Source organism: Danio rerio, chromosome 11, assembly GCF_049306965.1.
Source record: "Danio rerio strain Tuebingen ecotype United States chromosome 11, GRCz12tu, whole genome shotgun sequence".
In the NCBI taxonomy this organism is placed as follows: Eukaryota; Metazoa; Chordata; class Actinopteri; order Cypriniformes; family Danionidae; genus Danio; species Danio rerio.
Genome location: NC_133186.1, coordinates 30,389,645 through 30,407,345, shown reverse-complemented (window position 1 = coordinate 30,407,345; position 17,701 = coordinate 30,389,645). Strand labels below are relative to the sequence as shown.

Sequence of the window (17,701 nt, the reverse complement as noted above, 5' to 3'; positions counted from 1 at the left end):
TCTTCACTTAACAGCTGACATAATTTCCCAAATTAGTTGCTGCTTAACAAGGATTTTGACAGAGTTTTGACGGGCTGGGGGAGAAAGTCAAGCCTGTCCAAGACCTCCATTCTATCAAATGATCTTGGACTAATTAACAGCTTTCGTTCCTCGCAGCTTTTGTTCTTTATTCCCATCTCCCTGTTATTCGGCTGAGATGAACTGAAATGATTCTGGAATGGATTGTGGTCATTAACACTTGCACTTTTCGAGTGCGTTTAAAGTTTTCCATCACTTCAGCTCAGTCCTTTCATGCAGCCAGATGTGTCTTGGGTCACTGGCAGCCATTGACCTTGCCGCCTTTCTCAAGGATGACACATTCTTCTGTGAACCAGAAAGAGGGGTGAGAATGAAGGGTAGTTAAACAGGAGAAGACAGGGTGTAGCATCCTCTTGTTTGTAGTCTGTCACTCTGACTAATCAAATTAGAATGAATTAATAAAAAAAAAGCAGTGTTGCTAATGAGAGACTGAGCGAGTAAGTAAACGGCGTGATGGGAGGAGGAGAGGAGTGGGTTAAAGCCGCTCCAAACAAATGGTCTTTAAATGGATGGCCTCCCTTTGTGCTGCCTCGGCTTCTCTGCCACTCTTTCATCAGAGGCAAAGAGGAGAACCAAATGAGACATAATAAGAGCCAAGCGATCAAGCGCCGTGTGTGAAATTAGAAGAAACGTCTTCATTTCCATTGGTTCATCCTTGATTCTCAGTGGGAGTGTGGCTAAAGGGTGACCATCCGTTTTATGATGTAAAAGAGGGATTCACCATTCAAATGAAAAGTTCTGTCAATATTTAGCAATATGACGAGCCAAAAAGAAGCAAGGGCAACTTCTTTTTAACATATTTTATATGCATATAAATAAAAGACAAATCAAAAATAATTTAGCAAATTTATCTGTATCTTAACGATAATAAATGTACAGAAATGAAGTGAATCACATAATATTTTATAACATTGTTGCGTTCCATGAATATCTCTTGTGTATGTCGTGTATTTGTTTCTCCCTCTTTCTCCTTCAATGAGGCTTTTATTCTGATCATGTGATGCCAACTCTGCTAATTAGATCTATTGATGGATTCTATGCCCTGATTGGTCCACCAAAGAATTGGCTTGTGGATATAAGACAGAGCTAGGATCTTTGGAGTGTGGAGGCTTGGAGCAAGAAACCCTTCTGGTGGTTTGTTATTGGGGTTTTAGTGTTGTGGTTAAATTGTTGGTGATGTCTGTGAAGACCTTTAATCCTTCTGTGAGAGGGTTTGTTTAACCAAAACATGCGAGGAAACACCTATCCTGTTGTACAGAATTTCTGGTAACACTTTATTTTGACGGTCCATTTAAGTATTAGTAGACTGCCTGCTTAATACTTGTTCATACTGCTCCTTCAACAGACATTTAACTGACTATAAGAAACTTTGCAAGTACATGTCAACCTACACAAACCCATTACTCAACCTAACAGTCTATAAATAATCTAATGAGAATTAGTTGCAATGTAACTTAAATTCTACAAACGGATCATCAAAATGAAGAGTGACCAAATTTCTTTCTTTATTTTTGTTCTAAAAGATTTATGCATTCCTTTGTTTTTCAATTCATTGTTAATTTGTTGGAAGCTGTAGGGAGGTGGTTGCCATTTTTTCCCAAGTCCCAAGTTTTCTCCCTTGTAAGAACAGAAAGGGGGTTAGTGTATTGTTTTGTATCTTGATTTCTTGTATTTATTAGTTTAATTAGATTTAAATATTTGAGTTTGGATGTTTGACTTGTTATGTTTGCCTTGACCCCTCCTGAAGACTTATTTTAAATAAGTTTATTCTTATTTTGATGCTGGTTGTTTTGTGAGTCAGTAGAAGGAAACATCTTTATCCAAACCTCCACCACTTTTTTACTTCTTCCCAACCCTAGACTAAAGAGGTTGTAGTAATATAATCATTTAAAAATATTTATCAAATGAATAAAACTACTAGTAAGGTTTGCAATGTCCTTTTTTGCTATATTTTATTAGCATGAAAATAGAAAAAAAGATAAAAGAAAAACAAATTGCAGCCGACAAAATCTTTCACATATGACTAGATCATGTCCAACACAACAATAAATCAACAAAAATAAACTGAATGATATTTTATAATATAGTTATTATTATTATTATTATTATTAATATTATTATTCAATTAATAAAATAACAGTTTTTAAAAAAATAACATTTTAACAAATATATTACATTTTTGAATAGCCAATTTAAAAAAATCAATAAATAAATATGGAAAAATTAAGAGTATTTAATTCCTTAGGTATTACAGCTTTTCAGTCCATATTTATTAATTTATTTACAAAACATGGCCTTATCTGGACTAACTATATATAATGTGCATTTACATTATCATATAATATTTTCATACTCAAAGTGAAGTGAGATCTAATGAATGAATGTTGTTTAAAAATAAAAACGGAACAATTCAAAAGCAGTTATGGACAAAGACACACATAAATCACGAATGGTGTACTTCAGATTAAATGTGTAATGTACTGCTTTCAAAAAAGTGTAGTGGCCTTTATGAACTAGTGTTCTCAGACTTAAAGCCGGTGTTAAGAGACACCGGTGTTAAGAGATCAAACCTTTACATAGGATGAACTTCAGCAGTGGTGCGCCACCGATTCATGTCCCTATTTACTGGAACTCAAACACAAAAATCCCCAACAATATAGGAGTTAGGCTCTAGACTGCTAGTGCAGAAACAAGAGCTTCGGTCCACTGGATGAGAACACAACCTGGTGCTTAAGAGGCCCACATGGACCTGATCTGCAGTCTCTAAATCAGGACAACACAGACTGAATTGAGTCTGTACTCTGTTATCTTACTGTCCAATGATCTGAAATCAGTATTCATCAATGTTTTTCTAGTTAAAAATGTATTATATTAATTTATATAATAGGCATTTATCATAATTCATTCAAAGGGATTTAATATAGTATATATTATATAATATTATATATTTTTTGAATATAGTACAGCATATTCAGTGAATCCAAAATGTCTTTAAAACTCTCATTTATTATAAAAACAATTTGTTTCACAATGAAGAAAATTAGCTTTTTTAATTCTCAGAACTCAACTGTTCTCCATCTCTGCAATTCTCCAGCCTATTGTACCTCACTTAAATAGAAGCAATACAATTTTTATTTAAATGTATTATTAACTCAACTCTGAATGATGCACAGCCCTGCTAAATAATAAACCATGACATATACAGTAATGGCCAAAAGTGAACCTGTATACAGAACATCTGAATACTGCAGACCCATGCTTAAGTAATATAAAACCTTTTATATTTGGTCAATGTTGGCACATTTTCATTTTTAATTGAAAACATGCAAGAGAATCACTGCTAAAGAAAAACACAAATAATAATCAATACAATATTATATCAAAGTCTATATTTATTTTTCCTGTACTTTACATTTTATTCCCATAATAATTATGACTTAATTCTCATAACAAAGTTTAATATTTTCCTCTTACCAAACTAGCTTATCACTAAACTAAACCTAAATGATCAAAAAGTGCTCTCTGGACATCACTTTTGGCCACTGCTGAAAATCATCTCAAACTGTTTGCCTTAAAAGTTAACACACACACACATACAGTTGAAGTCAGAATTATTACCCCCCCCCTTAATTATTAAGCGCGGTGGGGTTAATTCTTACTTTAACTGTATACACACACATCCCTGCTACAGGGTTTCTGCAGGTTTCTTCTAATCAAATTTAAGCCTTTTAAGACCCTTATGAATAAAACTTTAGACTTATACAGGGCTAAGGATTTTTCCTGTTATGGCACTTCTGTAAAAAGTTTTTTTTTTTATTAATGGAAGATGATGTAAAGAGATGTGTTGCTTTAGTTTTCCACAGTCCAAATACGTGGTACAGGTTAATTGGGTAGGCTGAATTTTCCATAGTGTATGAGTGTTAATGGGTGTGTGTAGATGTCTCCCAGAGATGGGTTGCAGCTGGAAGGACATCCGCTGCGTGAAACGTGTGCTTGATTCATTAATTTAATTAATGAATAAAATGATTTAAGACCTACAACACAATATTTCTGTGAATTTAAGACTTTGTTACATTTTTTTATGAAATGTACAAAAAATTAAGTCTTTTTAAGAGCCCGCAGACACCCTATGCTAATAACTTACCACATAGGTATTTTATGTTTGTTCTTATTTGTATTTAGCACAAAGTACCTCAGTAAACGGCCCTTAATGATGATGATAGCAATTTGGCAAACAGAATGATTCATCTATATGACTAATCTTATCTATGCAGTGTCTTCAGCATATATAAGTGTCTAATTTCAATAAACCATGACCAAAAAAGGTCACAAATGAACTGAATTAAACTTGTAACTTGCTCTGGGAAAAAGAATATGATAAATGACTTAAGATTCTTGCGGACAGAGGTTTAGAAACAATAACTCCCCTGCCACCCAAGATGAAAGGAAGTTCAGAACCGAGCTGTGTCTCCCAAGTCTTCCAGACAGAGGCTCTCACTCCCGGATATACAGCATAGAGTGAAGCCACGCTTGTGCTGAATTATGAAAAAGTCGCTTCGGGGGAAGAAGGAGTTGGCGGCGATCAAGCTTTTCTGTTATATTAATTGCTCCACTATGACACCACTCTGGACTTTTATTTGGACTTCAGCATCTTTTACAAATAAACTGCCAGGGCCTTATGAAGTTTACATGAAGTCCGCAATTAAAGCTCTCCCAGGGCTGTCATTTGTATCCGAGCGTTTGTAACTAGTGAAGTGGCGCTGATGAGTCTTTATGGAAAATATGCTGACTCCACATTTCATTGCAAAGCGCTCCTCTGACTCAAAGAAATACATCGTAAATCTGCATAAATAAATAATTCACGCAGAGGGGGCGAAAGGGAGCATGTTTGACAGCTCCTCAGGGGAAACTTCTTCAATTTGCAGTTGTGGGAAATCTGACAGATAGAGTAGCATTGAGACATTTGTCCTGAGGGGACGTGCAGGACAAAATGACATCCGGATTTCAAGTTTATGTTCAGTTAAAGTGCAGTGGGTGCAACCCAAAGCGAGATACTGAGCTCCCCGCTATTAGAGAGACTGACAGAGGGAGAGAATGTGACCAAAAAATGAAAGGCGACCCACAAACTGGAAGTCAGCTTCAATTACTTGTATCCACTGGTAATAAACAACATGTGAAGCAAGACAAACAAGCTTCCAATTGTTTCTTTAACCCTTGTGTCTATCTATATCCATGTGGATCATGTTTGCATATCCCATAAAAATCAAGGACATGACAAAAGAGACATGCTGCCGGAGGACTGCTTGTTTCGGTTTTGACATTTGACCGCATGATTTGGTAGCCTGAGGAGGAAAATGATACAATGCTGTTTTATAGACCAGACTGAGTTCTTGAAGCCAATGATTTAAGGTGGCTCTAATAGGTTTGTGTTAGTGAAAACTGGGTTTATGTTAGTGATGATTTACTGAAATGAAAAGTATTGAAACTACTGTAAATGAAACTATTGTAAAAAAAAAAAAATGCAACAATTCTAAAGATAAATTAAATAGAACTATCACAGAATACCATGTTAGAGGTTTAAAATGTATATTTTAAGATTTTGTTTGACTAATCCCTTACCCCCTTGGTCGCTGTTTGATTAGTTTGGACAAAGACATAATGTGTTTTTTACGTCATCAGATTGGTTTGAAATTTTTGGTATTTGGTATTTGGTCATGTGGAATTTAAAAATAGTATTTATGTGCATTTTCATTAAACTGAACTTCTATATCTTGTATTGCTCTGTTTTGACTTCTTCTTAAATAAAATTTAGTAACATAGTAAACATTATTTAGTACCCTATACCTTTTCTCACATTATGCCCTGGGAAAAAGAACTTTCATTATAATCCTCACCATTAATGTAAAAATATAATTTAAATACATTAAGAGTTCACACTTTAGATTAATTTTGATTAGTTGAGATTCATAACAAGGCGTGTTTGGCACGCTGTCCCGTGAAAGAGCCCTGAGCTCAGAAGATCCCGTTTAAAGAGCCAGAGGGGATTCTAGGTCTCGAGAACTCCCCTGGTTTAGTTAGGGCCAATGACAGATTATTAAGTTTGCTATGGAGAGATAAACTGCTGACTGAAAGGCATAAATAGAAGCCTGACCAAGAGTTCATCCACTGTGCCAATTTGGTTTAGTCAATTCACTTATGTCGCATGTCTTTAGACTGTGGGGGGAAACCGGAGAACATGGGGAAAACCCACGCGAGTACGGGGAGAACATGTAAACTATAGAAATGTAAAATGAAACGTTGACTGGCCTGGTAAGGATTTGAACCACTGACCTTCTTGCTGTGCGGCAACAGTGCTAACCACTGAGTTGTCGGCTGCCCTATCTAGAAAAAGGGAGGAGAAGATAGCTGAGGTAAGAAACTGGTTATTGATAGTGTATTAGGATTCATCTGGTTGGTAAATGATGTGATGCGGGACCAGCCATGGTCAATCATAGGCATGTGACTCTGTCAAAGTTAGCTCATAAATAAACTTCACTCCAAAGGATTAATCAAAATGAATCAATTATATGCCTAGTTTAGTAAAGCGATCAGCCACTAAAGCCTGATTTATACTTCTGCGTCAGGTGACCGGCGTAACCCACGGCGCATGCAACGCGCGTGGCTGTGCATTTATACTTCTGCGCGCTGTCTCTGTCGGTCTGCATTAACACTTCCGAAACGCTAGTTGGCAGTGAGGTGTAAATGTTCCTCTGTGTCGAGTTTCTTTGCTGTTTTTTTGCTTTTCCTGAACACTTTCGGAATGTACAAGTGGCTCAAACTCGCTCATTTTGAGGCAGGAACCGGCGGACGTGCAACAACTTTAACTATGGGGTAAACACAAAACAAAACTTTCCATCCGGAGCTCCTTTACGGGACTCCACACTTGTAAACAATTGCGCAGCCCTCGGTCCTGCCCAGACTCGTCAGCGCTACCAAGCCGACCAATCACAGAGCTTACGCTACGCGTCCTTGCGACGTGTAGTTACATTTTTTGAGAGGTGCATGTCAGTGACGGCCTCGGCCACGGCGAAGGGCTATGCGTCAGCGCCGTAGCATACGCCGGCGTTTGACGCAGAAGTATAAATGAGTCTTAAGAGTAAAACATTATAAATTATAAAGTGCAAGCAATCAACTTCAATTGTGCCACTTTATACTACAGTTTCTTGAAGGATTCACTGTTAATAGTGCATGGTACTGCAAAGAATTCATCATGGTTGGGAAAGCACTTTCAAAAAGCCTTTGGGATAAAATTTTAGAAAGGCATAGTTGTTATTCAAATTGCTTTTTTTTCATTAGTTTGAAGAACTAAGTGTTTTTCATTCATCGGTTTGAGATGTAAGACTTTATTTGTTTTAATTTCTTTAAAAAAATTTTAAAAAGTTATTTGAATTGTGGTTTGATTTCAGGCAATTTGATAAATAAAGTAAGGGGTATGATGATTGTATATGCACTGTATATTTTAAATATTTATATGAGTACATATATGAGGAATTTATATGAGTAAATTTATTTAAATGTAACAAAATAACAATAATTTGACCATAATTTAAGGAGCACCATTGGTTAACATTTGTTAGAAAATCCCCATTTATGACATTTTATTTCATTGTTCATTATTACAAAACAGACAGCAGCAGCACATGAGGATGCTCAGTTGATTAATGACGCTGTTTTAATCTGAACCTTGAGGCAGTCTAGTGGGGATCCACACCATCACGCCCATTAGTTACACAAATGTACTGGCTTATTTTCATGTTCTGCATCAGTGCGCAACAAGTCCAGATGCATGACCAAATCTGGGTTTGAACATGGTGGCATTTATACACATTTGTAACGTCTCCTGCAACGCTGTGCTCTGCAGTGGTAATGACTTAATTTGCAGCCCCGTGAGGATGCGCACAGACTGCACACACCACAGCAGTTATGAATTAAAAATAAGACATATTAAAAAAAATGTTTACATCCCACCGGTCTTTACATAAAATGCTCCAAGTGCTCAATAAGTTAAAACAGTCTTTTTTGTGTGTGGTAAAATAATCATTTATTAAGTGCCCTTGAGAAACATGAAAATAAGTCAAGCTCTTTCTTGATTTAAATTGTGAGGTTATCAGAATGAATCAAGAGGTTCACACAGTGCTTCTTAAAAGTGCTCTCCAACCAGACATTTTTCTCTGCCACTTACCTTCTGTTTGTTTTCAGAGTGAACATTGTTATTGTGAAGAACCTGATTCTGTGCAGCTGCTCAAATAAAAGGTTTACACGCTGCTTCAATGCTACACTGTAAGCCAACATTCTAACAGACCAATTTTTTTTCCAACCCAGGTTCAATATGGATTCGTACTCCAGTATACATTTCTGGAGAGTGCAAAATAAGTTCAAGGAGGTACATTTTTTGCAGTTTTTGTATTTGTGAGTCCACCAGAGACCACTGTGTCTGCTTTTTCAGAACTCATATTTCTTTCACAAGTGCCATTTGCGCATGCTGTTCTCACTTGAATCCACCAGAGGCCACTGTCGACTGACTGACTGACCAATTGACCAATACCTATATTTTATTTTTTGCCTTTTGTTTTTTATTTACCTGCTTTCTAGAACTGTTCTTCACCAGACTTAAACCCCATCGTCACAGTCAATTCCTCTCTGCGTCTCAAGTCTATCAGCGTACGTGGTGAGCCACTGGACAAACTGGTAGCAGCAGAAAAGATCCACACTAAGGTCAGTGGTCAGCTGCTAGTGCGAAAAGAAACATAAGCCATAGGTGCCCTCATACCACCCAATACCGTTAGTTTTAAAGACTAAATGCAGCCTTATGTAGCTCTGGCTACATAATTCACGTTCTTAAGAAAATGTATACGGGGGTACGTGTTCACAATGAGCCTGTGTTAATTTTTTTGTCCCAATTTCTGTTTATTGGAAAGACAATTTTTCAACACATTTCTAAACATAATAGTTTTAATAACGAATTTCTAACAACTGATTTTTTGTTTTATCTTTGCCATGATGACAATACATAATATTTTACTAAATATTTTTCAAGATACTAGTATTGAGCTTCAAGTGACATTTAAAGGCTTAACTAGGTTAATTAGGCAAGTTAGAATAATTAGGCAAGTCATTATATAATGATAGTTTTGTTCTATCAAAAATAAAGCTAATGAGGGCTAATAATATTGACCTTAAAATGATTATTAAAAAATTAAATAGTATTTTAATACTCCCACCGAAATAAAACAAATAAAAAGTTATACAGAGGAAAAAATATTATTGAAAATACTGTGAACAATTCCTTGCTCTGTTAAACATTATTAGGAAAATATTTGAAAAATAATAAAAAATAAATTCAGAGAGAAACAAGTTTTTTTGCATAGATGTGGAGTAACAATTACAGTAAAAAATAATAACAGAAAAGCACATGAATAATGTGTTCCTCACACCTGGCTGTCATGAAGAGTTACCATAAATCTCTCTTTAATGTAGGTGTTAACTGCCATAATTACACTGTTCTATACAGTATATTCCAGCTGGATATACATTAAGGTGTTTAAAATAAATGTAGGACTTAATTTCGAGTGAACGAATGAATGAATGAATGAATGAATGAATGAATGAATGAATGAATGAATGAATGAATGAATGAACGAACCACATCTGGATTTTTTCTTTTTGACAGTTCAGCAACAGGGGTTTGTTTTGCAAAGCTATTCAGTGGCAGGAAAGCCAACTGTTGATGGAGTGCTCTATATTTTGACTGACACTGATACTTTAGTTAAGCCCACAAGGCTCTGCAGGGGTGTAAGACAATAACTTAAAGCCTTTCTCTCTATAAGGTTCACAGAAACCCACCTGTTTAGTGCTGCTGCGGGAGACCACTGCTCCATGACTCAGAGTATGCTATGTCTTTGAGACTACTCTCTTTATCTCAATTGCTTTAGAAAACGTATATTCTGTTTTGAAAATATGCAGTGTTAGACAGCAAAGTAACTGAAAATGAATCCGAAGGAAAGTTAGACTTGATATCCAGCATTCCTCGATGAAGAGTCCATTTCCTCTGAGCTGTTTTAAATGTCTACATTTCTGATCGTGTCAAAACAGAGAGTACTTTTCACAACTGAACAATGGATTGTTTCATATAAATTAATCATTGTGCATCATTATGGACATTTATGTATTTTTCATGTCAGATTCTGTGAAAGCAAGAACATAAAATGTTCACCTCATGACTTTTATAATACCATTTTCTGAAAACTATTAAAACTGCAATATGTAATGCAATAGTTCTTTGTTAACAGGCCTACATTTTGTTGGAAAGACTTTAGAATTTTACATTTAGTCATTGAGAAGACTTACATTGAGAAGACATTCAGCAATTCAACAAGAGTCAATACACACGCGAAGTGTTAGTTATACAAAGTAACTTGCTTGTGCTCAGAGAATTTAGTGAGAGAGAGAAAAGTGTTTCTACAGGTGGTTTGTCAAGCCCATTCACCTGTGTCAAGCAAACTTCATAAATGTACAGTTTAGAGGTCTGCACGGGACTGTTTTTTAGTCCCACTCCCCCAAGGTTTTTTTTTGCACCTGACCGTTCTTGCTTTATATTCAGTCTTTGTTCAACCGCTACCCGCTTAGAATAATTTTCTACCTGACCCGACCATTCCAGCTAATTTTAGATCTGGTTTATAAAATCTTACATTTAAATTGGGTAGGCTACTACCAAAAGAGAGAGAGATAACAAAATTTATTTATTTGTATTCATCTTGTCAAGATGCTTTTAACTTTTATCTGTCAACATGGAAAATGTGTTGCAAAAATAAATAAATAAAAATTGATGTACAACAAAAAGAAATCTGTCACTTAAAATTATAAAGAAAAGAACAAAATCGTTGGCCATGATGCATGAAAAAACTCCCATACATCAGACTTGCCAAATGTGGGTTTCACATCATGCAGACCTCTAGTACAGTGTTTGAGTCTGTTATTGTTTCAGAAAGATTAATGAGTGTTTTCTACAGGTGGTTTGTTAAGCCCACTCACCTGTGTGAGGCACACTCACAGTTTATAGTATTTTGGGTTGGTGTGTTATGAGATGGTAGAGAGAAAAGGGGTTTTGGTTTTATTCATCATTATTCATTTGGTTTTGTTCATGTGCTCTTGCAAAAGATGGGTTTTAAATTGTTGTTTGAAAGATACCGTTTAATTTTAACAGCTAAAAACGTAAAAAATCTTTTTTATTTTTGCTGTTTTTTCAGGTATTTCTATTTTTTGTCTTTGAACAAACTATTCAAGTATAAACATATGGGTGTGTTTGTTCGTTTCACATACATTTACTGTGAAAGTTTAATGTGTGTACTGTACATATGCACCTTTGCTTTTTTTAATTGAAAAAATAAAAATAATAATAATAATAATAGTGCATCATATTTTTTCTGATCTCTTACTTATCAAAGAGAGTAGTAATCAATCAAAAATAAGAAAGAAAATGTGTACAGCCTTTAGTATATGGACGATCATAAATTTAATTTATTTTCAATTTAAAAAGTTGTATTAAAATCGTGTATAAAAAAAGTAATAAATGTTTAAGATATTAGAATGAATACATGTAGTTATCATCAGGGCTGATACTGGCAATAAAATCTATATCAGTGAAAGTCTAAAAATATAAAACTTTTATTATGTTTTCTGACAGACGTTTCTGTACCTGTTTGCAACCCTTTTTTCAAATTGACACACAGGGGTGAAGACATTCTGCCTGATGTGTGGCTATTAACTGTGGTATTGAAATAATTCCACGCTCGCAGTTGTTTTGTTAAACCTTCAAAGATGAAAAAGATGTGGTGACGCAAAGCATGTGCAATCCTCTTTTCTTTTGTTATAGAGGAAAAGGAGAGGTGAATCTTATTCGGTGCAGATTGAATCCAGAGCCTCAGACCCGGAGACACCGGACCTCTTTGTTCTTTTATATTGATTGCTCCAATCAGTACAGGGAAAAGAAAGAAGAAGAAGAAAAAAGCTGTGTGCCCTCAGGTTTGACGAGAAGATGGTGAGCAAAATTATTTCTGAAGAACTTTGAAGTTTCCCAACCACAATGTCAGCCTTCTATCCTATTTTCTTCCTCCAGTTTTTTCTAGTCTCTCACAGTTTTCCATTTTTATTTTACTACTTCCAGACACACAAAATGGTATAATTTAAACCATCCCCAAATAGACACAGAAGCATAAATAATTGAATGAAATAGGGAGTAGTTTTTGCAGAAATACACCAGAGAATTATTTAGGAATATATTTTTCTGACTCTGATCTATTCGAGAGAACATAGATCCTGGTGTCGAGAAGGAAACTATTAATTACTTCCTGACCAATGGGTGCTGAGCAGGCGTGAGCCAAGATGGATAAAACTAGGGCTGCACGATATTGGAAAAATCGGACATAACAATATTTAGTTTTTCTGCGATACACAGTATATTGCAATATGAATACAATTTCGCCAGATGACTACAATATCTCTATCTGGAACTAATTTTAGATTGATTGGTATGGTTCTGTAGGGAAGTGCATGTGCATAAAATATAATAAACAATCCACAAGCATAAATAAGAACAATTTAAATAAAAAAGTGTTTTATTTTTTTAACAGTATTCAGGTAGACAGTAATTGATTAATCAACTGTAAAACAGTTTCCTATAGGATTTTTTTTCTAGCTGTAATGGCAGACATTTTACACTGATCTTCAAACTACCTATGGCGTTATTTTAATGATAAATGTCATAAACACAGTATTACAAGTCGAGATCACATTCATGTAATACTAGCAGGCGAATCTCTTGTTTTGAGTGCTGATTTCCTCTGTTCGTGCACAAAACTTCTTGCACATCTTCAAAATCTCCTTAATTGCAGATTTTCTTCTGCGCTCTCAAATAAACGCTGATGAAGTGTGATTTAGTGTGTGTTTATATAACAAGTATGTCTCCAAAATGTATTATATTTGCTAGGAATATTTATGAATGTCTCTAATTGACTTACAGAATGATTGAAGCATCCTTACACAAGTGAAACGGCCATAAACTCCAGCAAGATAAAGTCACTGTATGCAGAGCCACAGACCTTTATCTAAAAATAAAGTATAATTATGGAAACTGTGTTCATTATAACTGAAAGCTACGTCATGTTTGCTAGACTCACGCATCATGCAGCCCTGTCAGTCAGTCAGTCAGACAGTCAGTCAGTCAGTCACCTTAAAGGGTTAAAAAAATAACGCACAGCACTACTAAAATTACAGAAAAGTTCGCTTTGCTATAATTCATTTTTTAATATGTTGTGGTGCGATTATAACCCGCTATTAAAAAAAAAAAAAAAAAGCAACAACTAAACGTTTTGAATGAGAAACTGTAATGTTGCCGTGGCAAGATGAATTTTAGTGTGGTGCCCCACCATGGAAGTATGAATGTAGTGGAAACCATGTAAAATAATACTGCATAGTCTTTGCTTTATAAATAATTCAATAAAACTAACAATTAATTACATATGGAAAGTTAAAAATGGTACAATTTCTTATGCCTGAATGCTTTTAAAATTCTTATAGTCACCCAAAAACCCATCCAAATGTTAAACTGATTCAGTCTAAACATTGCACCCTGCCATGTGATGATTGTAAAAGTTCACACTGCGATATCCATGCTGAAACTATATATTGTGTGGCCCTAGTTAAAACTTAGGCTGCGCCCAAAATCGCATTCTTCCATACTACAGTATGTAGTTTGCTAGAAACAGTATGCAAGCCGAGAAGTAGGTCCGAATTCATAGAATTCAAAAAACAGTATGCAAAAAGTACCCGGATGACTTACTACTATCAGCGAGATTCTGAATTGTGCATCGGATGCACGCTGCGCTGTCCTATGATGTCCCACAAGAGAATTCATGAATGGGAGTGAAGCGACGCAACTCATGCGGTTAAGGTTACGTTATCATACTGCTCACATTCATTCTGCATAGAACATAACTTTCTAATGGTCGAGTAGTACATTTAAATTCAAATGCAGTACCTACTGAGTAGTAGGCGGTTTCAGACGCAGCCCTAGGTTTTGTGTCACTATTACTGTAAGGATTCATATCCAGTTTCTGTCACAGTCATTATAGTAAGTAGCATTAATGCATCATTTAGTGGAACCTCAATGAATTGCAGAATAAAGACTAACCGAATTAGAACTCTAGTAGACATCTGCTAAAATAAAGAGACATTAGGAGAACTTACACTGCTGTCACTTGTTCCCGACACTGGATATACTGTCCAGCCAAGCTCTGCGGTCGCTGTGGTGGAGTCCATCAAAATTTCTGTGGAAACAGGAGGAAACATAAAAAGGTTAAACATCCAGGTCGTGCTTTGTACACTGTTCAAATCCTCTGAGTTCATTCACAGATATGAGACGAAGCTTCCTGCTATCTATCATTTATCTTCAATAAACAGAGTTATGGAATTTGCTAATGTTGTCTCAGCATTTCCGAGAGGTTCCTAAATTACAAATAAACCCCAGAAAGAAACAGAATCTGACATGAACCTCAAATTTACAGCTTTTTATCCCAAGTCTTTGCCTTAGGAAATGCTGTGGAAGTATAATAAGCTATGAATATTTCATACATTTTCATGCATCGACATCATTCTTTATCCAGACATTTATCGAGGCTTGTGATACCACTTAACCAACTGCTCCATAAAACACTATCAACACGTTTGACACGAATCAGCCTTAAATCTGTTTCAATATTACAGCCGTCTCCAGTAGCAAAAGATAAAAAATGCTTTAAAATCAAGAAAGGGGGCAGGAAACGGTGGGTTCTGCTTTCCCCGCTGTGTAACTGAGCCAAGATATTTTAAAGACAACAGCCCACTATCTGGCTCCGGCGCTGCAGAGGTTACACTGGGGTACAGGATGTAGGTTAGCAGTTGAACAGCGATGAGATAACCACTAGAGACACTTTCAATAATCATATGGCACCATATTGATACTGGGAAAGGCTAATCTTTCACAGACTTTCCTACATCTCAGCAGGCGAATGTGAATATCCACAAAAATGCACACTGCATCGTTCCAGCCATATCTACCCAAGGGAGAAACTAAATTTGTGTGCAGACTGATTTCTCATATTAGTTTGGGTTGCCATTTATGGGTGTGCTAAATGAGAAACTGCTTAAAAAGTCTGTATTTTCATGCCAAAAGAGGCAAGTGAATTTTAATTTGGCTGGCTTGCGCTGTGTGCTAATTTAAAACATACCTTTTGAGTTTCAAACAAATCTGTTCTTCGGCTGCCTTCCCATATTTTGGTGGATTAACATTTGTAAACTGCGCTTGCCTTCAATGTGGAATCCACACACTTAATCAAATCTAAAAAAGGTGACGTTGAAAAAGGCAGCTATAAAATCACTAAACAGGTGCAGCCCTCTCTCTTATCTACATTCAGCAAGGATATAATGGCTTCGGCATCAGCAATCACTCAAAAAGCTCCACAAATAGCCGTACATTTGCATCAAAGATTCATGCATTCTTCTTCTTTCCTTGATTAAACATTAATATTCTACAGTTTGTAGAAATACAGGGACATGGATTTTATGCATGCTTGCGCAGTAAAGAAACTGTGGATGTACGGTAAGTGCCACTGAAAGGCGAGGAGTTATAATCTGATGAAAGATGGCCATTTGATCCAGAAAAACCAACTTATTAACAATTAACTTCAATTACTCCAGCTGTTCAATATCAGGGCAGACCTTTACACAACAAGATTAGCCAGGCTTCCACCCACTCATTCTTCAGACTTCTAGGTTAAAAAACAAAAAAGTGAGAGTTACTGGAGGCCAGTTACTCTACTTCTGCTGATTAGTTGGTGTTAAAGAACATCTCAAGTAATTGGGGTCAAAGAGAACACGTTTTGCCGTCTGGGGTCCTCAGAGGCACGGGGATGATAGTTCTCGGTTCAGATTGGCCGTCAGTCATCCCATGCGAATATCCAGTGCTATCACATTGATGGCTTAATTAATTTCCTCTAGTAATTAGAGTAGAACTAAGTTGTTGAACTTTTGAAAAGAATTAGACGAAGGAGCTTGATAGAAACAGAGGAAGTTCGGGTTTTATCACAGTCGAATGCAGCTGTTTTGACTTCCTTTTACAAGCATCGGAGTACAAAACGTCTTTCAGAGGCTCAGCTTGAGGCCAACATAATTACTAGTCTTAGCTATTGGAAATACTTATTCATTTACAGAATTTTCATTAATCTTGCATTAGGCTATTTGATCATTTGAAATGTGCTTTCGAATGCTGGTTGCAATTAAGACGAGACCTTGAAAAAAAAAAACGACAGCGATTTTGAAGGAAAACAGTATGCGTACTGTTTGGGGCTATGCAGAGGAATGCAGCATTTCGGGCCTGTCTCTTTACCTCAGATTCCCTCAGAATTCTTTTCCAGGAAAAACCAAAGCGTTCAACGAATAAACTACACGTGTATCCAATTTATTTAAAAAGGACATATTCCATCACTTAGGAACACAAATCCAGGCTAAATTACGTTTGATTATCACTAAGCCTAAAATTTTGTAGCTTGTACGTCCACCCATATCATCCAAAACTGAAGATCTGCTTTTGAAGGTACACAGAGGTAAAATCAAAATGCAATTATAGACCATAATAAACAATGGAATTGAAAAAGTGGCAAAGCGAATTGTCTAATCTCATGCAGAGTACTTATGGGCATGTGCTCCTTCATAAAGCACCAAGAGTGGGTTTGCTAGCGGTGAGGCAAACATACTTTCCCTTTCATAAGCTCCTGTGCTTTATAAGCTCCTGCTTTTCGCAGTCTGGAAGAGTGATGCAGTGCCTGTCCTCTACCGTGCGATGGATAACCCCCCCAACCAGAGGCCGCGGCGTGCGCAGAGCCAAGCTAGAGATTTACAACTCCCTGCAGTTACAGCCGTACTTCACCGCTACGCCTTGCTTCGAGCTCTTCATCCTTTGTGACGAGGTAAACCAAAGAGGTCTGGTGGCTCCACGGGACTCTCTTGTAGACTTTTTGAAGAGAATGGTGGATATGGCACCATGAGGATTGAATGTGTTTATGCTCGCACCACGTCTGGAGGTGACAACACATTCCAACCTGGGCTCATGAATAAGCTTGAGTCATTGGAGGGCTCAGCACAGTCATATCTCAGCCATTGTAAGACCCGGGAGAACACGTGAGTTTAAGCTTTTCAACAGGAATGATTTTTTTGGGAGCTGTGCATTTCCCTAAGGTAAAAACGTAATGGAAGGAGGAACTTTCTAACAGCTTACTGAGAAATCCCCTTGTAGTGTGTTGGGGTTCAACACATGCTCATACTTCAGCTTTTGCTATATGCTTCACCTGAGTTTGTGGTACAAAATGAAAGCTAATATTTTCCAGAAAATGAATTGCACCTGACAATAAGTTGCACTATGTCAAATGTAAAGTGTTGAGGAGGTTAAAAAAAACATTTTACTTAAATTGTAATCAGAAATGTATGGAAATGTGTGGAATGTATCCTGCCAGTAGCCTAGTATTTTAGTATACCAGTATTGTAATGCCTACTA

General features: G+C 36.4%; 1 protein-coding gene across 11 annotated transcripts in view; it reads right to left on the bottom strand.

Annotated features, from left to right (window-relative positions):
• ephb2b (eph receptor B2b) overlaps positions 1-17,701 on the bottom strand; it is a 258,150-nt gene that overhangs the window by 118,884 nt on the left and 121,565 nt on the right. For all 11 annotated transcript variants that reach the window (XM_073915884.1, XM_073915888.1, XM_073915881.1 and 8 more), the window contains 1 exon segment: positions 14,362-14,441. In XM_073915884.1, coding sequence (XP_073771985.1) covers positions 14,362-14,433 — 72 coding nt within the window. In that variant the 5' untranslated portion in view covers positions 14,434-14,441.